This window comes from Pristiophorus japonicus, chromosome 7 (assembly GCF_044704955.1).
Source record: "Pristiophorus japonicus isolate sPriJap1 chromosome 7, sPriJap1.hap1, whole genome shotgun sequence".
NCBI lineage: Eukaryota > Metazoa > Chordata > Chondrichthyes > Pristiophoridae > Pristiophorus > Pristiophorus japonicus.
The window spans coordinates 25323807-25351701 of NC_091983.1; the positions used below are offsets into that span (position 1 = coordinate 25323807).

Here is a 27895-nt window from a genome sequence, read left to right on the forward strand (position 1 = left end):
CCAGTCCTGGCCGACATAGTTGAGGGCAAGTGCCAGTCCCAAAACGAGTACCATGACCGAAATTCAAGGGGGAGATGTATAGAAATAAATGACCCCGTATTTGTCCTCAATCATGCCGTGGGGCCCAAATGGCTTGAAGGTACTGTAGTAGACAAAGAGGGGAACAGGGTCATCGTGGTTGAACTTAACAATGGGCAGATATGCCGTAAGCATCTGGACCAAGTCAAAAAAAGGTTCAGCATGGACACTGAGGAAACCGAGGAAGTTCATGAGATGGTGCTCACACCACCGCCAGTGAACAAGCAACAAGAACATTCAGCAGCATGTACAGTCCCGGCGGTCAGCCCGGACAGGCCAGAATCACCACAGGTGACAGACACTCACACCAAGGCTCAACAACCAGAGCCCCAATTGCGGCGCTCCACGAGGGAGCATAGATCACCTGAAAGACTTAACCTAAGATCCCAATAAGACTTTGAGGGGGGAGGTGATGTCATGTATGTAACTTTTATGTAACACCACTGCAATACTGTCTGTACTTAAGCAATACACACCTTGACCACAGGGGGTGAACTTGTGGGAGACACTCCTGATCTGGTCATCCAGGTATATATAGGGAGGTCCCACGCAGTGCCATCACTTATTGGTCCTGTGAATAAAGGTTCAGGTCATAGAGTGACCTTGTCCATAGAATGTGCCTCGTGTGGGTTTTGTGCCATTGAGTAAAGACATTACAGCGGCCATGCCTTCAGCTGCATAGGCGCTAAATTCTGAGCAATTCCTTCCTTAAACCTCCCCGCCGCTCTCACCCCTCCTTTATGACGCTCTATCTCTTTGACCAAGCTTTTGGTTAACTGTCCTAATATCTCTTTATGTGTTGTTGTTGTTGTTGTTGTTGATAAAAACTCCCAAAGTCACTGAAAGCAAACAGAAGTTGTATTCCTCAGGGGATTTATACAACACAGTTACACCGCTCTGTCACTGTGGGTAGAATTTCCACCATTGTTAATACTGCATCGCCATTTGAGAAAGAAAAAAATAATTTCCATTTTGCTATCTTTCTGACAAAAGGTCATTGAGCTGAAACGTTTACTCTGTTTCTCTCTCCACAGATGCTGCCTGACCTGCTGAGTATTTCCAGCATTTTCTGTTTTTGCTTCAAGTTTCCAGCATCCGCAGTAATTTGCTTTTGTATTTGTATTTATATAGCTCCTTTCACGACCTCAGGACATCCCAAAGCATTTTACAGCCAATGCAGTACTTTTTGGAGTGTAGTCACTGTTGTAATGTAGGAAACGTGGCAAACAATTTGTGCACAGCAAGCTCCACAAACAGCAATGTGATAATGACCAGATACTCTGTTCGAGTGATATTGGTTGAGGGATAAATATTGGCCAGGACACCGAGGGGAACTCCCTGCTCTTCTGAGAAACAGTGCCATTCACCCGAGAGAGTAGATGGGGCCTCGGTTTAACATCTCATTTGATAGATGGCACCTCCAACAGTGCAGCAATCCCTCAGTACTCCCTCAGCACTGCACGCTTTGAGCTCACCGAAGACTTGTTCTTACATTAGAGAATGCCACAGTGTTGCTTTTTTAAAATGTATTCATTCATGGGATGTGGGCAAGGCCAGTATTTGTTGCCCATACCTAATTGCTCTTGAGAAGAACCAATAGCGATTTGGTACAACCAAATGGCAGTTTCAGAGGTCAGTTAAGAGTCAACCACATTGCTGTGGGTCTGGAGTCACATATAGGCCAGACCGGGTAAACATAGGCATAGAAACATAGAAAATAGGTGCAGGAGTAGGCCATTCAGCCCTTCGAGCCTGCACCACCATTCAATATGATCATGCCTGATCATGCAACTTCAATACCCCATTCCTGCTTTCTCTCCAGACGCCTTGATCTCTTTAGCCATAAGGATCACATCTAACTCCCTTTTGAATATATCTAACGAACTGGCCTCAACAACTTTCTGTGGTAGAGAATTCCACAGATTCACAATACTCTGAATGAAAAAGTTTCTTCTCATCTCGGTCCTAAATGGCTTACCCCTTATCATTAGACTGTGACCCCTGGTTCTGGACTTCCCCAACATCGGGAACATTCTTCCTGCATCTAACCTGTCCAATCCCGACAGAATTTTATATGTTTCTATGAGATCCCCTCTCATTGTTCTAAATTCCAGTGAATATAAGGCTATTCGATCCAGTCTTTCTTCATATGTCAGTCCTGCCATCCCGGGAATCAGTCTGGTGAACCTTCGCTGCACTCCCTCAATAGCAAGGATGTCCTTCCTCAGATTAGGAGACCAAAACTGTACACAATATTCAAGGTGTGGCCTCACCAAAGCCCTGTACAACCGCAATAAGACCTCCCTGCTCCTATACTCAAATCCCCTCACTATGAAGGCCAACATGCCATTTGCCTTCTTCACCGCTTGCCGTACCTGCATGTCAACTTTCAATGACTGATGTACCATGACACCCAGGTCTCGTTGCACCTCTCCTTTTCCTAATCAGTCACCATTCGGATAATATTCTGCCTTCCTGTTTTTGTCACCAAAGTGGATAACGTCATATTTATCTACATTATACTGCATCTGCCATGCATTTGCCCACTCACCTAACCTGTCCAAGTCACCCTGAAGCCTTTAACATCCTCCTCACAGCTCACACCGACACTCAGCTTAGTGTCATCTGCAAACTTGGAGATATTACATTCAATTCCTTTGTCCAAATCATTAATGTATATTGTAAATAGCTGGGGTCCCATCACTGAACCTTGCGGTACCCCACGAGTCACTGCCTGCCATCCTGAAAAGGACCCGTTTATTCCTACTCTTTGCTTCCTGTCTGCCAACCAGTTCTCTATCCACATGAATACATTACCCCCAGTACCATGTGCTTTAATTTTGCACACTAATCTCTTGTGTGGGACCTTGTCAAAAGCTTTTTGAAAGTCTAAATGCACCACATCCACTGGTTCTCCCTTGTCCACTCTACTTGTTACATCCTCAAAAAATTCTAGAAGATTTGTCAAGCATGATTTCCCTTTCATAAATCCATGCTGACTTGGACTGATCCTGTCACTGCTTTCCAAATGCGCTGCTATTTCATCTTTAATAATTGATTCCAACATCTTCCCCACTACCAATGTCAGGCTAACCGATCTATAATTCCCTGTTTCCTCTCTCCCTCCTTTTGTAAAAGTGGGGTTACATTAGCTACCCTCCAGTCCATAGGAACTGATCCAGAGTCTATAGAATGTTGGAAAATGATCACCAATGCATCCACTATTTCTAGGGCCACTTCCTTAAGTACTCTGGGATGCAGACTATCAGGCCCTGGGGATTTCTCGGCCTTCAATCCCATCAATTTCCCTAACACAATTTTCTGACTAATAAGGATTCCCTTCAGTTCATACTTCTCGCTAGACCCTCGGTCCCCTAGTATTTTTGGGAGGTTATTTGTGTCTTCCTTAGTGAAGACAGAACCAAAGTATTTGTTCAATTGATCTGCCATTTCCTTGTTCCCCATTATAAATTCACCTGATTCTGACTGCAAGGGACCTACATTAGTCTTCACTAATTGTTTTCTCTTCACATATTTATACCAAAGGATGGTAGATTTCCTTCCTTAGAGGACAATCCGATAGTTTCATGCTCACCATTACTAGCTTTTGTAATTACAGTTTTATTTAATGAATTAAATGTAAATTTCCCAGCTGCCATGGCAGGATTTAAATCTGCCGGATCATCAGTCCTGGTTTCTGGATTAGTCATCCAGTAAAATAAACACTATGCTACTGTTCCCGTGTGTTGACAATAACGGGATAAAAGCATCAACAAAGTGGTGCAAAGAAGTGGAATTAAAGTTAAAATGAGGTCGATTCTCCATCTTATATCAACAATGCAACTAATGTCCATTTAATGCGAAGTCCCAACTGTGAGATTTTACTGGGACCGACAATGCACTCACCACGGTAGAAGAATGGACGGGGGTAATATCTTTAATGTAAGAGATCTTAAAGGGGAAAGATGTAGGATCCATTCCTCCCCCCCCACCACCCTCCACCCCCCAAAAGGTAAAAATTGGACTATTAAAGATAAAAACCTAGGATTGCACGATAGCCCGCAAAAGAGCTGGGCAGGGAAGGATTAATTCAAACATTACAGCGAAACCACGAGACATCATGAGAGACAATGATACAGGATATCTGCCATCGATCTAAATCACCAGAGGATGGCCATTCACACATTCAATGGTCCCGGCCATTGCAGTAAAACTTTGACTCATCGAGAGATCGGACATCATCAGAGCATCAGAAGAGAGACACCATCAATGGTTTTCTGTCTGGATCAGGGAGTGGAAGTCAGAGACAATCCACACTGACAATGGCATCAAAAGAGAGACATTCACACCTTCAGTGGTTTTCTATCTGAAAAGATACAGGGACATTCACACATTCCTTAACCATCGATACCAAGGAAGGTTCTGCATTGTGCTGCACAACAGGAGAGCTGATATCACAGGAGGGTACAGGAAATCTGTTTCGAGATCACAATCTGTTTTTTGGAATAAAAAGAGACCCATTTTCGAAGGCACAGGAGGCGTACAGGAACAGAATCGTACTTCGGGACACAAGCGGCAACTAAGAAAAGGGCCAACAGTCAATCTTAGAAGAGAGTCGGGGAATTGATGATTGTATGTTTGTTTCAGCCAAATCATAGAAGGGTTTTGTGATTGGGTCTGGGTAACTTTATGTGTTGCAGTCAAATCGCGGACATGTTTAACTGTGTCAAGTTGTGCCGATGCAAATAACCCTTTCATAGTGGTTTGTATTCTGGGGTTTGTTAGTCCCATATAGATCGTAGTGGAGGCCCCGGCCTGCGTGAGAACATCAGCGGCAGGTCGGGGCCATAAAAGGAGTGGAGGTGCAGCGGCCCAGGAGCAGCATGGAGGCCACTTCAGGGAGCAGTGCGAGCTGGTGTAGGAGGGCGACGGCAGCGAAGAGTGATGTCATCAAAGTCCAGGTCAGTGATTGGAGCGTGGGCAGATACAGCAGGAGTGGCAAGGTCGGGGCGAAGGAGCGGTGAGAGACTGTGGGGGGACGTGATCGGGGCCCAGGGGAGGTGTGAGTTCGGGGCCAGGGGCACAGGGGCAGCATGGGCCAGCCCACACTGTGATATGTGGGCGCACTAGGTCCGTGCAGCAGAGCAGGTCTCCAGTCGTGTTGGGTAATCCTTGCCACTGGACCAAGACCTAGCTCTGTCAAGCCCGTGTGGTGGCTGGTGTGCAACGGCCACCACACGTTAAAAAAAAAATCCATGCACAAGCATCTTCCACCCTTCAGGATGTAGTTCGGGTCCTTCATTGAAACACCTGTGAACTCATCCTTTTTTGGCGTGGAAGCAAGTCATCCTTGTTTCGAGGGACTACCTATGATGGCAGATCGTAGTGATTTATACAGGGGAGGTAATTGTGTGTATTTTGTATGTAACAACCGATGTAAATGGCCATTTCGTAGGGTTTGTATTTTGTTGTTTGTCAGTCCCTTATACATCGTAGTGATTTATACAGGGGAGGTAACTGAGCGATGCAAATGACCCTTTTCATAGGGGTTTGTGAGCTTAATTTTCCCCAGTTCTCTGCGCCGTTTCTTTGCCGCGTGCCACTTTTTTTGACCTAAATTTAAATATCCAAGTTTCCCCAAAGATTGTGTGCCAGTTAGTTACAATTTTTTTCGGGTTTTTTTTGCATCATAGGGGACGTAACCTGATGTCTGTGTCAGTTTTTCACATTTATGCAAGTTTGGCCGACTTACATTTCTCCTGGGACGGCGTATGTGACCACTTCCAAAAAACCTTCTGGGCACGTAAGAAAAACCAGCGCACATCAAAAAATCGGCGCTGAAAGACCCCATTGTTTTTATGCAAAGTTTTCGAGGGAGTCAAGAATACATTAAATATGCATCACGAAGCTTAATTTTTTTCAAACTTAAAATGCAGAAAATGGATGTTGAATGCAATTCTTTAATTTTAGATTTTTTTCAAAGTGCCACACCACCACCAAACATCTCCAAACTGAAGCCTCGGACAGCAGAATCAGTCCCTCATCCGGACACAGGAGGTTGGGTTTGGCTTCAAAAGAAGCGTGGGAGGGGTGAGGGATGGGGGGTGCGGAAGCTGAACTGAAGGCATGAGAACCTTTACACTATGCAGCAGCAGCAAAATAAGCCCGAGGAGGTCGGAGTGGGGAGGGGGTGGTGGGTGTTTGCCGAGCCCGTGTTCGGGCGCAGGAGCGATTCTGTCGGCCGACCCTCGAGCCCGATGAGGAGATGTTCGGTCGGTGGTGGGGTACTACTTTGAAACAAATCTGAAATTAAAGAATTGCATTAGAGTTCATTGCCCCAAATGTCCTCGTTTGAATGCCTAGCTTCCTGTTGTAAGCAAGCCTATTGTGCGTGCGCAGACCTGCATGTGGTCCATACTGGGGTGTTTACCTTGGGGAGAGAGAGCACAAAGAAGCTTGTCCTGCTGTTTTGAGCTGCTTGTAAAGGTACAATTTAAACATGGGGGCAATATTGACAATGTCATACCATGTGCAAGCCTTCTGCATGATCGTGCTGCGGACGAGACGATTGTTCGACGTCATCGCATGAGGAACCTCAGAACATATAAAACGATGGGCAGGAGGCCTTACCACATCGGGTATATCGAGACAGGTGTTCATACCTGCACCTGAGTGATGCAGACTGTGTCAGAAGGCTGCGTTTCCACAAGAAAGTTGTAACCGAGATCTCTGAGTCAGTAAAAGCAGACCTGCAACCTAGAAGCGTCAGGAGGACTGCTTTGTCAGTTGAAGTGAAGGTTACAGCTGCACTTTCATTCTATGCATCTGGATCATTGCAGGCCACAACTGGGAATGTGTGCACCATTTCTCAACATGCAACATATCTCTGCATTCAGCAGGTGACTGCTGCACTATATGCCCGGAAGAATGACTACATAAAGTTCTCCATGACCTCCCAGGCAATGCGTGAAAGGACTGTGGGCTTCTCCAGGATTGATGGCTTCCCAAAGGTACAGGGCTGCTTTGATTGTACCCACATCGCCTTGCGAGCATCTTTGGAGGATTCCGAGATGTACAGGAACAGAAAAGGCTTCCAGTCCGTTAATCTGCAGTTCGTGTGTGACGACATGCATCGCATCATGTCAGTTGATGCAAGATACCCTGGGAGCACCCATGATGCGTTCATCCTACACGAGAGCACTATATCTGCCATGTTTCAGCAGCAGCCAGAAGGGCAAAGCTGGCTGCTGGGAGAAAAAGGGTACGGCCTCGCCACCTGGCTCAGGACGCCCTTACGCGTAACCTGGACGGAAACTGGCCGGGAATACAACATGTTGCACATTGCAATGTGCAGCATCATAGAGAGGACCATTGGCATCCTGAAACAGCATTCCAGATGCTACTTGCAATACTCGCCTGATACTGTCGGTCAGTTCACTTTCGTGTGCTGCATGCGGCATAACAGGATTATGCAAATAGCATAATCCTGCAAGAGAACAGCTCCGCAGTTCGGGCTATAAAAGAGCTGGAGTGGCGTACCACTTCAACTTCCAGCGCGAGCTGCTCCACGTGTGCGATGATTTTGAGATGGGTGACTGGGTGATGTCATCAAAACCCTGGTCGCCATTTTGGAATGGGGGCAGGAACATCGGCGGGGCCCAGGTACAGAGGATTGGGAAGGTCAGGGCGGATGAGCGGTGAGAGTTTGTGGCAAGATGCGGTGAATGTTTGTGGAGGAGGAGCGATGAGAGATTGTGGCGGAGGTGCAGCGAATGAGGGTACGGGGCCCAGAAGAGCCGAGGGCCCAGGGGTAGCACGGGCCAACCCACGCTGTGATATGTGTGCACTAGGTCCGTGCAGCAGAGCAGGTTTCCAGTGGTCTTGGTTAACCCTTGCCACTGGATAAAGGCCTAGCTCTGTCGAACCAGTGTGGTGGCTGGTGTGCAACGGTAAAAAAATCCATGCACAGGCATCTTCCACGCCCTCAAATTGGAGTTCAGGACTGGAACATCGGGTCCTTCATTGTGAACATCTGTGAACTCGTGGAAGCAAGTCATCCTCGGTCGAGGGACCGCCTATGATGATGATGATGCATAACTTAGCCATCATGAGGCAGCAGCAGCTGGTAGTAGAAGACCCACCTGAGGTGAGAGTGGCTGATGATGAGGAGGAAGATGCAGATGGTGATGATGATGATGATGATGATGATGAGGAGCAGTAGGAGGACGAGGATGCCATGAACCCAGAGCAAGACGGTGGAGGAGGGCGGGACGTCATGCCCTTTTAACGATTGCTCGAGCCTTGCGCCAGCAGTTGATCTATGAACGCTTTCCTGCCTGAAGGCTCAGCGGCAACTATTGCATGTTTACTGTTTGGACCTGTTCCGTAATGTTGTGTTGTGTCAATGGAACAAATAATGGAAACGATTCTTCTTTACTTCAAAATGTTGTGTTAATAATGAAACAAATAATGGAAATGATTCAGTTATAATTTAAAATAGATTTTATTCAAAAGTTTAACAAACACTTGTTTGTGCTTAACTTAACCTTAATAAAAATATTATTGTATCCAACTATAAAGTTTTCAGTTGGGATCACTTACAAACTTTAAGATCACTTACAAACTTTAAGTTCACTTACAAACTTTTAAACTTGTAAATTTACATAACTTACAAAAAACTTTTTAAGTTGAGAACAATTACAACAGTAACAACAATAATAATAACAACAACAGCAAAAAAAGGCTGCACCCATCTCTCCTTTACCTTATTCCAAGACCGGTCTTGTTGACTCCACCCCTGCCTGCAGGTGGTGCCGCAGCATTTCTCTGGTTGGTACCAAGCTTATTCTTTCGATCATATCTTCTTGATGGCGGGGGGGGGCGGGGGGGGCAGGCGGTACTGTGGAAGTCCCGGTTTGGGCCTCTTCAGAGACTGGTCTGGGGATTGGAGTGGGAGTGGCAGTTGATTCTGTCAATGGGCGTGGAGTCTGGGCATGTTCATTCCCTCCCTCATGTGTCCTGACAGTGTTTCAACTACCTGCGACATTCCCTCCCTCATATGCCCGGACAGTGTTCCCATTTCTCGTGAGAGTGTTGTTACTTCCCCCGACAGTCCCGATACCTCATCACCCACCCCACTGATGGTGTCCAGGAGTGATCGTGTAAGGTCAATGTTCTCCGCACTCATTGCCATCATCTGAACCACATTTGTTACATCCTGCACCTCAGGAGAGCACTGTCGAGTTCTCCTTCCCCTCCTCACCCTGGATGTGGCTCGCTGCATCCCACTGGAATCCCCAGCCTCGGACTGTGCAAAACAATGGAATGTCCCAACACTCGTACCACTCAGGAAAGGGGCTGGCACCTCAATGGGCCTCCTCCACCTGCACCTCCTCCAGAGTGAGTACAACAATGGGGGCTTCATCCATCACCTCCCCCTCCCACTCGCCCTCACCCCAATGCTCTTGGTCTGGAAGGTGGAATTGGAAGATATTCTCTTCTTCAGGCTCGTCCGCATCTGAATCTTCTTCTGCAATGGCTTCAACCTCGTCAGGGTTGGCCTCAAGTTCTGCAAAATATAACAGAACAGACAAATGGTTAGCAGCAGAGGAGGGGGCAGGGTGGGTGGCATGAGTAGGCTCACACAGCGCAGGCAGCAGGCTCATTTGAAGGACCACAATGAATGATTGCACATTGCTTCAACTGAAGTGTAGCTGATGGAGACGTCCCCAGGAACCGAAGCATGGCTAGCCCGCGCAGTACTTAACATTTAGCAAAGCCAGACTGTGGAATTTGCAGGACTTACCCTCTCCCTCGAGTGTGGGCCCAGCTTGTGCAGTGGTGGTTGCTTTTCTCCAGGCAGGACCCATCAAAGCAGCGACCCTCTTCCAAGTATGTCAGTGGTTGCAGATTTGCCGGGCCTCCTTCTGTTCGAGTTCTTTCTCGTTTGTTGTGTGCCACATTTCTCTGCAAAGGTGAAAATATAACTTTTTAGAGAGGGTGTCTTTCTGCTGGGTGGGACATACAGATGGTCACATTTACAATTGCAATTCCAGTGAATAAATGAAAATATTACTTACACTAACTACTTGACCAAGGTCCTGCCACTTCTTTTTGCACTAGCCTCCGGACCTCGGGTTGGTCATCATTGCACAGTAATCTTCTGCAAGTTGGTTCCAGCGTTTCTTCATTTCTTTTGGTGAAAATTTTATGTGACCTCTGCTGGTGTCCAGCTCGTGCCATATGGCCTCAATTATAGTAACTTGTGCCTGCACTTCATCCTGTGAGAAATTCTTGGTCCTTGAGCCGAGTTGCATATTGTATTGCAGCTCCAATTTTTCCAATGAGAATTAAAGTTCTCACACCCAACTGGCTCTTTAAAAATGGCCGAATGCAAACCGGGAGCTGTACTGGTCAGGCGCGCCCATAGCGGTCACATCAAAAATGTCCTTTTTTTCCACGCATGCGCAGAAGGGTGGGGATTGTTTTTTTGGCGCAGACATTAGACCCCGCCCCCCCACCCCCGAAGCTAAAGGACAGGCTGCGCGGCGCCAATTTCAAAAAATAGAACGGGGAAACTTGCTAGTTATTTTTTTGAACTGGTTGGGTCCAAAAAGAACGGGCTTAACTCTTGCAATATGCCAAAAAATGGCATTGGGGAAAATTGAGCCCGGTATTCTGGGGTTTGTCAGTCCCATATAGATCGTAGTGATTTATACAAGGGAGGTAACTGCGATACAAATGATCCTTTCATCGGGGTTTGTATTTTGGCATTTGTTAGTCCCATATAGATCATAGTGATTTATACAGAGGAGGTAATTGTGCCTATTTTGTATGTAACAGCCGGTGCAAATGATCCTTGCATAGAGTGTTGTATTTTGGGGTTTGTTAGTCCCATATAGATCATAGTGATTTATACAGGGGAGGTAATTGTGTGTATGTTAAATAAAACAAATGAATCTTGGTTGAGCCAAAACCCTGTGCTGTGTGTATTTTGTTCTTATAAATCCTGAAGTCAAAGAACTGTGTAATGGGGGACTAGGTAATTAGAAACCCTTACACAGATGAACCCATAATTTGCAACACTAAGACCATCAACACTGTTTTAATTCTTGCGAGAACTTCCATTTTACGGCGAGCCAGCAAACCCCCCCAAAGGCATTTATTTCAACAGAATGACCCAAGTTAATTATTGGTTTCAATTTCAAAGTTCTTTTAATTAAGCAAACTCATTAAATAACGAGGCAAAAAGAAAAATAATTCTCATTAAAAATTTCTGCTACTGGTCCTATTGCAAAATCCCCGGTAATTGACACCGTATTGCATTCAAACTGTCCGTGACATTAGATCAGGAGACTGACAGTGTTTCACATCTGTGTGTGTGAATGAAAACAATTAAATTCAATAATAATGTAGAAAAGGATTCACAGCCATCCGTCTTGTCATTATCACTGCGTGAACAATGATGTCTGGCTGAATGCCATTGGAGAAATTCCATAAAAATATGCCAATTATGAGGAAGTAATAAATTTTGTGCCCCTCCGTGGCTTAGAAAAGAACCTGGAATCATTATTCTCAAGAATGCTTAATAATGATTAAGAAGAATAAATAAGTGCTCCTCATCGTGCGTTGGAATTTTGTGATTCATATTTTTCCGAATTAACTTTTATTTGTCTTTTACTGGTTTTGTTTAATGCAATTCATTAATGTTAAAAACAAATAATGCGATGTAACAAATACATCGAGTGCACTCAACACCGCCACGCAACTGTTCTCAACCAATACAACAACAACACCCTGTATTTATATAGAGCCTTTTCTGTATTAAATGTCCCAAAGTTCTTCACAGGAGTGTTATAAAACAGAATTTGATACCATAAGGAGATGATAGGGCAGGTGACCAAATGCTTGGTCAAAGAGCTAGGTTTTAAGGAGCGTGTTAAAAGATGAAAGAGTGGTAGAGAGGCGGGGAGGTTTAGGGAGGGAATTCCAGAGCTTAGGGTTTAGGTAGCTGAAGGCATGAGCGCCAATGGTGGAGCAAGGAAAATCAGGGATGCTTCAGAGGCCAAAATTAGAGGAGCGCAGATATCTTGGGGTGGAGGAGATTAGTTTAAGCCTGATCACGTGAATTTCCTCTAAGCACTACCCGGTTTATCTCTAATGGGTTAAAAAAGAGTGGAGATGGAATTGTCATGAGAACAGCTGAAATCATCGCCAACTGTCATTGCACAGGCAGAAAAGACCCATTCCACCACTTGTGCATGCATTTCATAACAAATATAAAAATCAAAGCTGATGTATTAATTAGTGAGCTCCCGTGACATTCAAAAGGACAACCAAGTATCAATTCCATACACTTAGGTAATTGGGCTAGAAATTGCATAGTGCCCCGTTTGAGGCAACAATCTTTGCAGGAGGGAAATGGAGCGCTAAATCAATCGTGATCACTTCCCTTGGAGTGCTAACCAGAGCAAGAGGGACAGTAGCGGCAGAGCGCTGCACAATGTCCCATGCAGCGCTGCCGGATTCATGGGCTCCTTCTCTCCCTTAAAGGGAAGGGCCAATGCTGAGATTGGTTCAAGGTAAGGCTTTAATTGGTCGGCGACAGCAGCTGCACTCCGCGAAGATCAGTTCAAGCGCACGAACAGATCAATCGTGACATTGGAACAATTCAAAAAGCAGCACAGTGGGGTGACTTTGTTTTTGGCCTACCTGACCACCACCACTGCCTTTAATTAGCACTCCCCAAGCGGCTGGCCGAGCTCACAACACCTCCTGCACCGGCCGTTGTTGACGTCCGGCGAATTTACAAACCGGGGCGATAATGGGGCGCTGCACACCGGATGATGTCACAATCTCCAGGGCGCATGGGATCGGGGCAGTAAGTTTTAGTGCCAGCTCTAACCCGCCATGCAAGTTCACGGAGGTTGGTACTTTTGCCATGCCCAGTTGGTAACCCCTTAGCGCCCCATTATCGCCCCCTGGAGGCGCGAACGGGTGATGCAAAGGAGGCCAATTTTTCCCCCTTTGTGCTTCAGTCACTTACATAGTTCGACTGCTGCTCCCACCCAAAATCCCACTGCTGCCACCCAAAGTCCCACTGCTCCTGGCCAAAATCCTACTTCTCCCACCCAAAGTCCCACTGCTTCCAACCAAAGTCCCACTGCTCCCATCCAAAATCCCACTGCTCCTCCTAAAATCCCACTGCTGCTCTTCAAAATTCCATTGCTCCCGACCCAAATCCCACTGATCCCATCCAAAATCTTGATGCTGCCGCCCGATATCTCACGGCTCATGCCAAAATCCTACCAGAAATCTCCGTCAGTGGCTTGAAACTTCTCACTTGCGGTAACTTTCGTGGAAATGCTGCGCTGCTGTGCAATCCCAGCAACCTCTGCAGGCGATGAGCACGTGCAGTCCCAACCATTTCCAGAGGCTCAGACAAATGGCTGAAGTTCATTACTGGGTTCCTTCATTATGAAATAAATAAGTAGCAGCGTGACTATGACAAACGTATCTCAGATGATCAACCAACTGGCTTTATAAACATAGAAACATAGAAAATAGGTGCCGAGTAGGCCATTCGGCCCTTCGAATAATATCATGGCTGTTCATTCCCTCAGTACCCCTTTCCTGCTTTTTCTCCATACCCCTTGATCCCCTTAGCCGTAAGGGCCATGTCTAACTCCCTCTTGAATATATCCAATGAACTGGCATCAACAACTCTCTGCGGCAGGGATTCCACAGGTTAACAACTCTCTGAGTGAAGAATTTTCTCCTCATCTCAGACCTAAATGGCCTACCTCTTATCCTAAGACTATGTCCCCTGGTTCTGGACTTCCCAACATCGGGAATTATAGCTCAACTCTATCGGTTCATGAAGCCAAATCCACCAAAACTGAGCAGATACAACTTGACAACGATGCAGCAGTATTCTGCTCAACAACAACAAAAATCTGAACCAAAACTCGCCTAGAGCAGAATGCTCAAATAATTTTGAGTCGAAATTCAGCCAACTAGGACCGGGACAACCCTGGAGTGCAACATCAGGCACAGTCTAAGTGAAACCAGAGCCAGGGTCACCACCCGAGGAGTTTTGAGGGTCAATAAAGCTGCCTCACATGGCCTTTTGGCTAAGATCAAGTGTAGTATCTGTTCTTATCAGTTTAATATCCCCTATGGGGACATGATATTGAATTGATTTTTGGACAGGGAGCTGGATCAGGGGCATGCCCGACCTGGTATTGCAATATTTCCAGGAATGGTGCAACTTCGCCTCTGGGCCTTTTGGCCTAAGATCAAACACATTGGCGCAAAGTGATCTTTGGCGTTAGAGTTGATCTGGAACTGAATTGGATTAAAAAAAATAAAAATAAAAAAATAAAGCTGCCTCACAGAATTCAAGGGGTGTTATAATTAATTGAAGAAAGATCCTTTTCCAAACAAAGTTCAATCTTTCTGCGTGCAATTTCTGTATTTATGTGAGTCCAGTTTTGCCCAGTTAATGACAACTCCGGTAAGATCAATTCTGTCAAGGTGAAAATAATGCAAACTATTATCCTTAATACAGTGTAAGCACTGATAAGATCCAATCCACATTAAGATAAGTCTCTTTTTGGTAAAAATGGAATCTGCCATGTCACGGTTAAACTGTATTTCAGTTAAGAGTTTCAGCCACTGAATGATGAAAAACAAGATAGTAGCAGAGTTGCTAAAAGTAAGAACACTTCAAGAAGAAGGATCATATATTCCGCAGACCCAATTATAGTACAGACTGGTACTGGCTTCTACTCCTGTCAACCGGAGGCAGAGTATTTCTGCAACTTCCTTCCTTAAAACAATAACAAACACATAAATCACTGTCACTCTCCGAGATTATCTTGCCCCATATGGAAGAGGATAAGCCGGGCTAAGGTTACTTTAAGAATCGATTTTCCGTGGCCTGTCGAAGATACTGCACCGACCTGGTTGTCAGCATATCCACCTGAACCTAAGAGGAAACGTAACAGAGACTTACCACTATTGTATAAAGCAACAAGATCAGTGCCTCAGGGAGGATATATTGGCCTTGCAGGTGTGAAGCACAGATCCACCAGAATGATACCGGGGCGAAAAGAGTTAAATTGTGCGGAGGGGTTGCAGGGACTAGGCTTGTATTCCCTCGAGTATAGAAGATTAAGGGCTGATCTAATTGAGATGATTTACGACATTGAGAAGGTAGAGAGAAACTATTCCTCCGGTGGGGGAGTCCAGAACAAGGGGGGGGGGGGGGGTAGCCTTAAAATTACAGCTGGGCCGTTCAGGGGTGATGTCAGGAATCACTTCTTCACACACAGGGTAGTGGAAATCTGGAACTCATAGCCACCAAAATGCTGTTGAGACTGGAGGTCAATTGAAAATGTCAAAACTCAGATTGATAGGGGTAGGAATTGGGCTGTTTAACGATACCCGTTAGTGACAGAGAGGGGCACTAATGGACTGCTAAACACCTGCTGCCCGAGCGCCGTGCGGTCAGCGCCTGCCGCGAACTTCAGTGCAAGTTTCGCGGCGCTGACAGTTTGCGCTGCACTCGTTAGCGCCGCCCACTCTGTGACGTCACCGAGTGTGCAACGCCCCATAGCCCCACGTTTGCAAAATTGACTCTTTCGCCTGGCGCTGAGACCAACAGGGGAACGCAGTCGGTACAGCGACGATCCTGGGGCCATATCGTACGGAGCAAGGTAAGTGGTGAAATTTCACTGTTTTAACTCCTATTTATTTGTTGCAGCAGTGGGGAAGTGTGGGTGTAGTTCATTGAAGATTTTTTTTTCATTTCCAGGTGCTAGGATACCGGCATCTTGGCACCAAAATATTGAGTAGGCCTCCTGCGCTACCACTCCGTTAACACCCTAAGAGTAGTGTAGAATGCTTCCCTTAGTGAACCACTCTCCTCTTGGGGTGAAACAACTGAATATCCCACTTTGAGGTGGTAGACATTGCCCGGTGCTAAAGTTGGTGTCACCGCCTCAATGTGGGCGACACCCAATTTCAGCCACATGGATTTTTGTTAGGCAAGTGTATTAAGGGCTACGGGACCAAGGCAGGTAACTGGAGCTAAGATACAGATCAGCCGTGATCTGATTGAATGACGGAACAGGCTTGAGGAGCTGAATGGCCTCCTCCATAGGCAGTAACAGGTGCAAGTTATAAAAGTGAGGTGCCATACAACTAGAAAATAAGCATACAGAATTTTAAAGCTACCATTTAAAAAAGAACAAATGTCCTTATTATTTAACGAAGAAAGCTCATCAGTAATATTGCCAATCTAACAATTTTTTTCATGAATCCTTTAGGCTCACAAAGAAGTAACCAGGTAGCCAAAGCTCCAATGGAAGGAAGCCTTGATTTGCACATTACAAACATTCAAAATAGGTACAGATGTAAACCCCAAAAAGAGTCCACCTCGATAAGAACATAAGAACATAAGAAATAGGAGCAGGAGTAGGCCACCTGGTTCCTCGAGCCTGCTCCGCCATTTAATAAGATCATGGCTGATCTGATCATGAACTCAGTTTCACGTTCCTATCCACTCCCCATAACCCTTTATTCCGTTATCGCTCAAAAATCTGTTTATCTCCGTCTTAACTGTATTCAATGACCCAGCCTCCACAGCTCCCTGGGGCAGAGAATTCCATATATTTACAACCCTCTGAAATTCCTCCTTATCTCAGTTTTAAATGGGTGGCCCCTTATTCTGAGACTATGTCCCCAAGTTTTAATTTCTCTTGTGAGTGGAAATATCCTATCTGCATCCATCTTGTCGAGCCCCCTCATTATCTTATAGGTTTCCATAAGATCACCTCTTATTCTTCTGAACTCCAATGTGTATAGGTCCAACCTACTCAACCTATCTTCATAAGTAAAGCCCTTCATCTCCAGAATCAACTTAGTGAACCTTCTCTGAACAGCCACCAATGCAAGTATATCCTTTCTTAAATACGGAGACTAAAACTGTACACGGTACTCTACGAGCGGCCTCACCAATACTCTGTTGCAATAAAGGTCAACATTCCATTTGCCTTCCTGATTACTTGCTGTACCTGCATACTTACCTTTTATGTTTCATGCACAAGGACCCCATGATCCCTCTGTACTAGAGCACGTTTGCAATTTTTCTCCATTTAAATTATAATTTGCTTTTTATTTTTTCTGCCAAAGTGACTAACTTCACACTTTCCCACATTATACTCCATCTGCCAATTTTTTGCCCTCTCACTTAGCCTGTCTATATCCCTTTGCAGATTATTTGTGTCCCCCTCACAACTTGCTTTTCCACCCACCTTTGTATCATCAGCAAACTTGGCTACATTACACTTGATCCCTTCATCCAAGTCATTAATATAGATTGTAAATAGTTGAGGCCCCAGTACCGATCCCTGTGGCTCCCCACTAGTTACACTTTGCCAACTGGAAAATTACTCATTTATTCTGACTCTCTGTTTTCTGTTAGTTAGCCAATCCTCTATCCATGCGAATATATTACCCCCAACTCCGTGAACTTTTATCTTGTGCAGTAACCTTTTATGTGGTACATTATCGAATGCCTTCTGGAAATACAAATATACCACATCCACTGGTTCCCCCATATCCACCCTGCTCATTACGTCCTCAAAGAACTCCAGCAAATTTGTCAAATATGATTTCCCTTTCATAAAACCATGCTGACTCTGCTTGATTGAATTATGCCTTTCCAAATATCCCACTACTGCTTCTTTAATAATGGACTCCAGCATTTTCCCAACGCCAGATGTTTCCTGTTTTTTGTCTGCCTCCTTTTTTAAATAGGGGCGTTATAGTTGCGGTTTTCCAATCAGCTGGAATTGCCCCAGAATCCAGGGAATTTTGGTAGATTACAATCAATGCATCCACTATCTCTGCAGCCACTTCTTTTAAGACCCTAGGATGTAAGTCATCAGGTCCGGGGGTCTTTAGCTTTGCCTTTAGCTGCATTATTTTACCGAGTACTACTTCATTTGTATACCCCCTTGATTATCCACTATTGGGATGTTTTTAGTGTCTTCTACCATGAAGACCGATACAAAATATTTGTTCAACATCTCTGCCATTTCCCTGTTCTCCATTATTAATTCCTCAGTCTCATCCTCTAGGGGACCAACATTTACTTTAGCCACTCTTTTCCTTTTTATGTATCTGTAGAAACTCTTACTATCTGTTTTTATATTTCATGCTAGTTTACTTTCATAATCTATCTTCCCTATGTTTATCATTTTTTTTGTCGTTCTTTGCTGGCTTTTAAAAGTTTCCCAATCCTCTGGCCTCCCACTAGTCTTGGTCACATTTAATGCCCTTGTTTTCAATTTGATATCACCCCTTATTTCCTTAGTTAGCCACAGATGGTTATCCTTTCTCTTACAGTCTTTCCTTCTCATTGGGATATATTTTTGTTGCGAGTTATGAAATATCTCCTTAAATGTCTGTCACTGCTCATCAACCGTCCCATACTTTAATCTATTTTCCCAGTCCACTTTAGCCAACTTTGCCCTCATATCTTTGTAGTCTCCTTTATTTAAGCTTAGGAGTCTGGTTTGAGAACCAACTTTCTCACCCTCCAACTGAATTTCAAATTCAACTATGTTATGGTCACTCATTCCTAGAGGATCCTTTACTAGGAGATCATTTATTAATCCTGTCTCATTACACAGTACCAGATGTAAGATAGCCTGCTCCCTGGTTGGTTCCACAAAGTACTGTTCAAGGAAACTATCCCGGATCCACTCTATGAACTCCTCCTCAAGGCTACCTTGGCCAATTTGCTTTGATTTTTTCCCCTTATTATTCCTTATCTCCACCCAAACTGATTCAACATCTTGATCTTCTGAGCCAACATCGTTTCTCACTAACGGACTGATCTCATCCTTTATTAACAGTGCTACCCCACCTCCTTTTCCTTTATGTCTGTCCTTCCGAATTGTCAAATACCCCATAATATTTAGTTCCCAGCCTTGGTCGCCTTGCAACCACGTCTCTGTAATGGCTATCGATCATACCCTTTTGTATCTATTTGTGCCATCAACTCATTTATTTTGTTACGAATGCTACTTGCACTCAGATAAAGAGCTTTTAAATTTTTTTTTCTTCCCATTTTTTCTGGCTTTGACCCCACTTTCTGATTTACCTTTATGTTTATACATTCTGTCCCTTTCTGGCACGCTCTGTTTTTCATTTCCCCTAGTGCCACCCTGCTCTATTGCCTTCTCTGAGAACATTCATCACACCCTACCCTTTGCATCATCCTCTGGAGTGGGACACAGACACACAACCTTTTGACTCAGAAGTGAGAGTGCTACCCATTGAGCCACGGCTGACACCTGAATGTACACTTTACCGGATATTGCATACCCAGATGCACCCAATTATCATTGATTTGAAAACACATAACGGCTTTTTACATATTGAACTGATGAAGACGTATTGGTCTAAAATGTTAACTGCAAGGATGAATAGACCTTATTTAATTCATTTCCAACTATTAAAAAGAACCTCAGCAGACGACATCAGACAAACTGATGCCAAAACGGAAGCCATCAGGAATGTGCCGAGACCACAGAACGTGACGGAGCTGCGGTCGTTCCTGGGACTCCTTTTAATATGTGGTTTAAAATTGATGTTAACGTTTATGTCATGTATGTACATTCTGTTTGCAGCCACCAGGTGGCGTCATTGTTGGAGGCCACTGAGCAGCATGCACATGGTGCTGCTCAGGTATAAAAGTCCAGCAATTTTGACAGTCAGGCATTTTAGGCCTAAGTAAAGCAGAGCTAAGGTTGTACCTTGCTTAGTTAAACAGTACTCAGTTTGAACCTTTGTCACATACATAACAGTTTACTACATTAAAGGCGCTCTTAAAATGCAAGTTGTTGTTCTACCGATGATTGGTGTATCTCCAACTCGTCCCATCATTTTATTGGTGATGCCTCCAGTGGATGTGGCACAGGCCAAGTTGACTTCAAATGTCTAGAGCAACAGCACCAACTGTATCATGAACTCGATAAGAAAAAAAATCTGCATTTAGTCGTGTGTTTTTCTTTTCTTGATTATGAGGGGGGCAAAATTAACTGTCAGCACCTTTGCTTACATAGAAGTTTACAGCACAGAAACAGGCCATTCGGCCCAACTGGTCCGTGCTGGTGATTATGCTCCATACGAGCCTCCTCCCACCCTACTTCATCCCACCCTATCAGCATATCCTTCTATTCCTTTTTCCCTCATGTGTTTATCCAGCTTCTCCTTAAATGCATCGATGCTATTCATTGTGATAGCAAGTTCCACATTCCCACTAGTCGCTCGGTAAAGAAGTTTCTCCTGAATTCCTTATTGGATTTATTAGCGAGTATCTTATGGCAACATCTTCTATACGTCTACCCTTTCGAACAACTTTATAATTTTAATTGCGCTATCAGGTCACCTCGGAGTCTTCGCTTTTCTAAAGACAAGAGCCCCAGCCTGTTTAGTCTTTACTGATAGTTATAAAATCTCAATTCCGATATCATCAACTCATCAATTCTAACTTGGCTCATTTAGGACAAATACAGAAGTGTTTCCGCAAGGAACAAAGGGTAGCGCAAGAGGCACTGGGGTGGATATCCCCCTCCGAGCAAGCCAGTGGAATGCACTAACCCGTAATGCCGGGGTGAGGGCCAGTCCATTTTCCAGGTAGAGTTACCAACCCTCCGGGATTGGCGTGGAATCTGCAGGATGTAAAGATTAATCTCCATGACACTGCTGTGAGGAACTCCAGGAAAAATCATAGGGGCATTAAAAAAATGGTGTGTTTTTCTTTCATTTTCACTTCAGTTTATTAGTTATAAAAAATATTGGCGATTGGGGAATAAAAAAGGTTGTTTTACTGGGCGGGGCGGTAGTTGGTTGTGTGATGCAACCCTTAAGAACATGTGCAACCAGAGTTGGCAACCCTATTTTGAGGGCCGGGTCTCGTTAGCATCAGGACGGCAGGACACGGATGGAGAATGAGTGACCTGAGACATCTCAGCTGCTCTGGGCTTGGCCAGCTCCGGGCCAGGCCAAGGTAGGCTCGTGGAAGGGAGGGGGGCCTGAACGCCTGGAGGGGGGATGTAGGGGTGGGGGAAGGGGAGCTAAATGTCTGTAGCTCAGGCTGGTTTTGTGGAGCCTGGATGGGCATTCTTGGTCCTGCTGGACCCATATAAATAAAGAGGATCTCACCTTTGGGATCCTCTTCCATCGGGCTGCCAGGTGACACAGGTTTGAGGTTGGACTAAGGTTGCCAACTCTCCAGGATTGTCCTGGAGTCTCCAGGAATTAAAGGTTAATCTACTGTTCACTGCTTCCAGCAACGCTGGAGAAAAACTAATCAGGCCATTAAATAAAGTGTGCTTTTTTTTTCATTTTTTCTCAGCACTTTCATTTTTTATTTAAAAAATCATCATCACCATAGGCAGTCCCTCGGAATCGAGGAAGCCTTGCTTCCTTCCGCGAGAGGTGGGCACCGGAGGGACTGGAGTGCATCATCACCCCCGGCAACCAAATTTTAATTTGATTTTATATGTTTTAAAGTTTAATTGGTTCATTGTGCCGGGTTTTAGTGTCCCCCTCCCCTTTTAGCCAGGGGGGCACTTTGTATAATTTTTGGTTTTAGTGCCCAAAAAAACCAAAAAATAAACACAAAAAAACCCCCCAAAAAAACAAAATAAAAACCAAAAAAGGACACTTGAAAACTGTTTGGAGTGTCCCCCCCTTTTAATAAGGGGGCACTTGATTTAATGTTTATTTATTGTTCTCTCTCAAAAGAGTTGTAGAGCTGTTGAGCCAGACGAGCTGGCACGGCGCCTATCCTGGACCGACGTCCGCCGCACGGCCGATGCCATCGAGTCGCGAAAAACAGCGCTGGGCCCTGACTCCGTTAGGTGTGTCGAGGAGGTTCAAGCCCGTGGGGAGATCCCGTCCGAATCGACCCCTGTCCGGATGGAATTCCTCATTGGCGCCTAGCCCCGAAACCTCCCTCGGGAGCCGGCGCCTCACAACTTGAGCTGCCTCGGGGAAATCCCCTCCGTGCCTTTCAGTTCTGCGCGAACAGGTTTCATTTATGGGCTGCTCCTGTAACTCTCTCCACCTTGCCATCCTTGTCTGCCATCCAGAAATGCCTTGGCGCACCATCTTGCCATCCGGAGGAGGCAGGGGATCCCCAATGGAGTGCACCCTACGCGGGAGTCCTCCTACTATTTATTGGGGACTTGGCCTGGAGGGTGGTGCACGGAGCTGTCCCGTGCAACAAGTTTTTAAGCCGGTTCACGGGCCCCCAGGCCGCCTGCAATTTCTGCGATCTGGAAGAGTCCGTGTCCCATGTTTTTATGGAATATGTGTGTTTGCAGCCCCAATTCCATTATTTCAAGGGGCTGCTCCTCAAATTCTGGTTGCACTTCAGTCCCACACTCCTGATCTTTGGGCACCCTGTGCGGAGGGGAGCAGGTAGGTCCGAGAGCCTCCTCGTAGGACTGCTCCTGGGCACGGCCAAGGGGGCCATCAGCCGGTCCAGGCAGTGGGCGGTCGAGGGGGTCGTTCAGCCTGACTGCCTGCTTCTCTTCCGTGCGTACATCCGCGCCAAGGTGTCCCTGGAGATGGAGCACGCGGTGTCCACCGGTACGCTCGCGGCCTTCCACAAGAGGTGGGCGCCAGAGGGACTGGAGTGTATCATCACCCCCGGCAACTAAATTTTAATTTGATTTTAAATGTCTAAAGTTTAATTTGTTTATTTTGCCGGGTTTTAGTGCCACCCCCCCTCCCCTTGTAGCCAGGGGGCACTTGTATAATTTGTGTTTTTAGTACACTAAAAATAAAACAAGGGGGCACTTGTTTGAATGTGTTTGGTGTGTTCCCCCCCCAGCCCCCTTTAATTAGGGGGCACTTGATTTAACTGTTTTTCTACAAAATAGTTGTAGAACTGTTGAGCCAGACATGTTGGCACGGCGCCTATCCTGGGTCGACGTCCGGCGCGCGGCCAATGTCATCGAGTCGCTAAAATCAGCACTGGGCCCTGACTCCTTTAGGTGTGTCGAGGAGGCTCAAGCATGTAGGGAGATCCCGTCCGAACTGACCCCTATCCGGACATAATTCCTCATCGGCGCCAAGCCCTAAAACCTCCCTCCGGAGTCGGCGCCTCACAACTTGAGCCTCCCCCAGGAAATCCCCATCATGCCTTTCAATTCTGCGCAGAGGAGATTCCTGTATGGCCAGCTATTGCACACTCTCCACATTGCCATCTTCGTCTGCTGTCCGGACACGCCATGGCGACCATCTTGCTGTCTGGAGGAGGCGGGGGTCCCCAATGGAGTGCTCTCTACACGGGAATCCTCCCACTATTTATTGGGGGACTTGACCTGGAGGGTGTTGCACAGAGCAGTCCCGTGCAATAAGTTTTTAAGTCGGTTCACGGGCTCCCAGGCAGCCTATAATTTCTGCGATCTGGAGGAGTCCGTGTTCCATGTGTATGTTGAGTGTGCAAGGTTGCAGCCCCTCTTCCAATATCTGAAGGGGCTGCTCTTCAAATTCTGGTTGCACTTCAGTCCCATACTCCTGATCTTTGAGCACCCTGTGCGGAGGGGAGCGAGCAGGTCAGAATGCCTCCTCGGAGCACTGCTCCTGGGCACGGCCAAGGGGGCCATCAGCCGGTCCAGGCAGTGGGCGGTCAAGGGGGTCGTTCAGCCCAACTGCCTGCCTCTCTTCCGCGGTTACATCCGAGCCAGGGTGCCCCTGGAGATGGAGCACGCAGTGTCCACTGGTACGCTCGCGGCCTTCCGCGAGAGGTAGGCGCCGAAGGGACTGGAGTGCATCATCACCCCCGGCAACCACATTTAAATTTGATCTTAATGTCTAAAGTTTAATTTGTTTAAGTTGTTGGTTTTAGTGCCCCCCCCCCCCCTTTTAGCCAAGAGGCACTTGTATAATTTGTGTTTTTAGTGCCCTCAAAAAAAAGGGGGGGCACTTGAAACATTTTTGGAGTGTGGCCCCCCCCCCTTTAAATCAGGGGGCACTTGATTACTGATACAACTAAAATAGTTGTAGAGCTGTTGAGTTGGGAATGGCTTAGGTAGTCATGTGATGTTCACAACACTCAATAAAACCCCAGCCAGTTGGGTTCAAGGGATCACGATGAGGCAGATGGTTGTGAGCCTGGTGGATGAACAGGTCATGTGTAGTGTAATTGTTAAACCTTTGCTAATAAACCAACTAGTTCTTAATAGCAATGTGTTGCTATGAATTCTATGAATAAAAACCCATGAAGCAAATACATTACATGCTCCTTGTCCTTAACACTGCTTTTACCCGACCCTATAATTAGGATGATAAAGTCCTCCCATTATCACCACTTTATATTTTTTATATCTTTCTAAAATTGTTTGCAGATTTGCTCCTCTCTCTCCTTCCCACTATTTGTTGGTGTATAGCAGGGGTTCTCAACTGGGGGGGTCGAAGATTTCAAGGGCCCACAATAAATAACCTCCTTAAAAAGAAACTGTTATGTATGCAATAAAGGTTCAAACTGAGTACTGTTTAACTAAGCAAGGTACAACCTTGTTTCTTCTTTATTCAGGCCCAAATAAAGGACAAATACACTGTCTCATAAAGGTGGGATTGAGCTGAGCAAACTGGCAGCTCCAACCCCGACTCAGACCTCTGTTTCCCGTCTCCCGAATGTCAGTGCAATGCTGACGGCTGCTATCACTGAGCCCAAGCTACTGCTCTCTGAGAAGGGTGAAAGGCGGTGGTCGCTGAGCACAGATCCCCCGGTTCGAGCTCTCCGTCCTCCGCTCTCCTATTGCAGGTCCCGCTGTGTATTTTGTGTGCACCCCCCGCCCCCCACACTTGCCTTAACGCCAAGCTGCATGGGTTGTTGCTCCCCCTCCCCCGGGAAAATTGGGGCAGTTGCTCTTCTACTTTCATCTCTCGCTCCCTGACTCCTCTCACTGACCGACATCATCATCATCATAGGCAGTCCCTCGGAATCGAGGAAAACTTGCGTCCGCTCCGAGAATGAGTCCTTAGGTGGCTGAACAGTCAAATACGAGAGCCACAGTCCCTGCCACAGGTGGGGTAGACAGTCGTTGAGGGTAAGGGAGGGTGGGACAGGTTTGCCGCTCTTTCCGTTGCCTGCGCTTGTTTTCTGCATGCTCTCGGCGATGAGTCTTGAGGCGTCCAGTTGTTCCTGTTGACGTACATCAACAGCAGCAACTGTAACCCATTCAGTGCACGTATCCCGTAGCTACAGAAATCAGCCAATGGCGGCTCCGCGCGGCATGTATGTCAGTTCCGTTTCAGATTTGATTTTTTTTCTTGTCCTATTTTTGTTATTCGCGTGGTCACGATTGTAAGAACATAAGAATTAGGAACAGGAGTAGGCACCTTGAGCCTGCTCTGCCTTTCAAAAAGATCATGGCTGATCAATCAACTGAACAAGGGGCAAGGAAATAGGTAGCAGCTGGAAGGAGGAAAGGAGCTGCTGGGGTCAAACAGTGAGCCGCTGTCTTCATGGAGGACGAAGAGCGCAATATGTCAACATAAGGGGCTCAATTTTCCCCAATGCTGTTTTTTGGCGTATTACTCAAAAAAAAACTTGCAAGTTTCCCCATTCTAATTTTTAAAATTAGCGCTAACCATTTGTCTGTTCTGTTATATTTTACAGACCTTGAGGCCAACCCTGACGAGGCTGAAGCCGATGCAAATGAAGATTCAGACGCGGACGAGCCTGAAGAGGAGGACCACCTCACCACCGACCGAACGTCTCCTCACCGGGCTCGAGGACCGGCCGGCAGAATCGCTCCCTCGACCAGACACAGGCGCTCGGCATCCACCAGCGCCCCCCCCCCCCACCTTCCACCTCCCCGGCCTTCTTTTGAAGCTGCTGTATGTATAAGGGTTCTCATCCCTTCAGTTCGGCTTCCACCCCACCCCATCCTCCCCGGGCTTCTTTTGAAGCCAAGCCCCGAGCCCGAGCCCGTGTCCGGGCGACGGAGCGATTCTGCCGGCCGACGCTCAGACTTTCGAGGCCGTTGAGGAGACGTTCGCTGGTGGCGTGGTACTTTGAAAAGAATCAAAAGTTATACAATTGCATTAGACTTTCATTTTCTCCCTTTTGACTTTGAAAAAAATTAAGCTTTATAAGAACATAAGAATTAGGAACAGGAGTAGGCCATCTAGTCCCTCGAGCCTGCTCTGCCATTCAACAAGGTCATGGCTGATCTGGCCGTGGACTCAGCTCCACTTACCCGCCCGCTCCCCGTAACCCTTAATTCCCTTATTGGTTAAAAATCTATCGATCTGTGATTTGAATACATTCAATGAGCTAGCCTCAACTGCTTCCTTGGGCAGAGAATTCCACAGATTCACAACCCTCTGGGAGAAGAAATTCCTTCTCAACTCGGTTTTAAATTGGCTCCCACGTATTTTGAGGCTGTGCCCCCTAGTTCTAGTCTCCCCGACCAGTGTAAACAACCTCTCTGCCTCTATCTTGTCTATCCCTTTCATTATTTTAAATGTTTCTGTAAGATCACCCCTCATCCTTCTGAACTCTGTGGAAATGCATTTTTATCTAAACTGATACCATACGGTATTTGTCTGCCCTTTGCAATATATATATATCAAAATGGAGTCCTGGCCCTTCCAGAACTTTCTGCATTTTAGCAGTCAGCTTGCATAAACAGCTAAACCTGGTTTGAGATGGCTGATGGCCATCAGACAGCTAGGAGACAAGTCATGCTGAGACAAGTACCCCCCCATGGTGCTCTCCTATTGTCTACATGACACCAGTTCCATGTCACCCCACCTTTCCTATGTACTCCATTCCACCAGCTACTATCTCTTGTAGAGACCTCATCCTTTTGATGTAAACGATAAACTAACCAGGAAATTGAACAATCCTGACACAATACAAGACAGGTGATAGCCCATTACATATGATTCATGGAGTAATGGCCGGCTGGCCAACTGATAACCCTGACAAAAGGAAATATCTGTAAACCATGTCAGGACCAGGATATAGTAATTAACTCTTTATCTGTATTCACTGACTGTGAGACAGAGCAATACACAGGGAGAGGCCAGAACTTGGGTTTTACTGTATAAATATCTTGTGAAGCTGTACCATTTTGGAGGTGTTCATTTAGCCCTTGACTGAGTGTGACCTACCCCTTGCTAGCAAGCGAATTAAAGAAACTTCTGCCGGAGCTGTAAGTGTCGGAGTCATTCTTTTTGGAGGTCGAGATTTCGACAACTCCAACGAGTAAAGACCCAGTCTACTCAATCTATCATCATAAGGTAACCCCCTCATCTAAGGAATCAGCCTAGTGAATCATCTCTGTACCCCCTCCAAAGCTAGTACATCCTACCTTAAGTAAGGTGACCAAAACTGCACGCAGTACTCCAGGTGCGGCCTCACCAATACCTGTACAGTTGCAGCAGGACCTCCCTGCTTTTGTACTCCATCCCTCTCGCAATGAAGGCCAACATTCCATTCGCCTTCATGATTACCTGCTAACTAACTTTTTGGGATTCATGCACAAGGACCCCCAGGTCCCTCTGCACTGCAGCATGATGTAATTTCTCCCCATTCAAATAATATTCCCTTTTACTATTTTTTTTCCCAAGGTGGATGACCTCACACTTTCCGACATTGTATTCCATCTGCCAAACCTTAGCCCATTCGTTTAACCTATCTAAATCTCTTTGCAGCCTCTCTGTGTCCTCTACACAATCCGCTTTCCCACTAATCTTTGTGTCATCTGCAAAT

At 46.1% G+C, this 27895-nt stretch overlaps 1 protein-coding gene and 1 pseudogene across 1 annotated transcript in view; one reads left to right on the forward strand and one right to left on the reverse strand.

The window, feature by feature from the left end:
• LOC139266571 (isoaspartyl peptidase/L-asparaginase) overlaps nt 1-27895 on the reverse strand; it is a 677377-nt gene that overhangs the window by 69982 nt on the left and 579500 nt on the right. The window contains 3 exon segments of the mRNA XM_070884166.1: nt 14962-15067; nt 20004-20088; nt 20090-20121. Coding sequence (XP_070740267.1) covers nt 14962-15067; nt 20004-20088; nt 20090-20121 — 223 coding nt within the window.
• LOC139267508 (U2 spliceosomal RNA) lies at nt 14189-14352 on the forward strand (annotated as a pseudogene).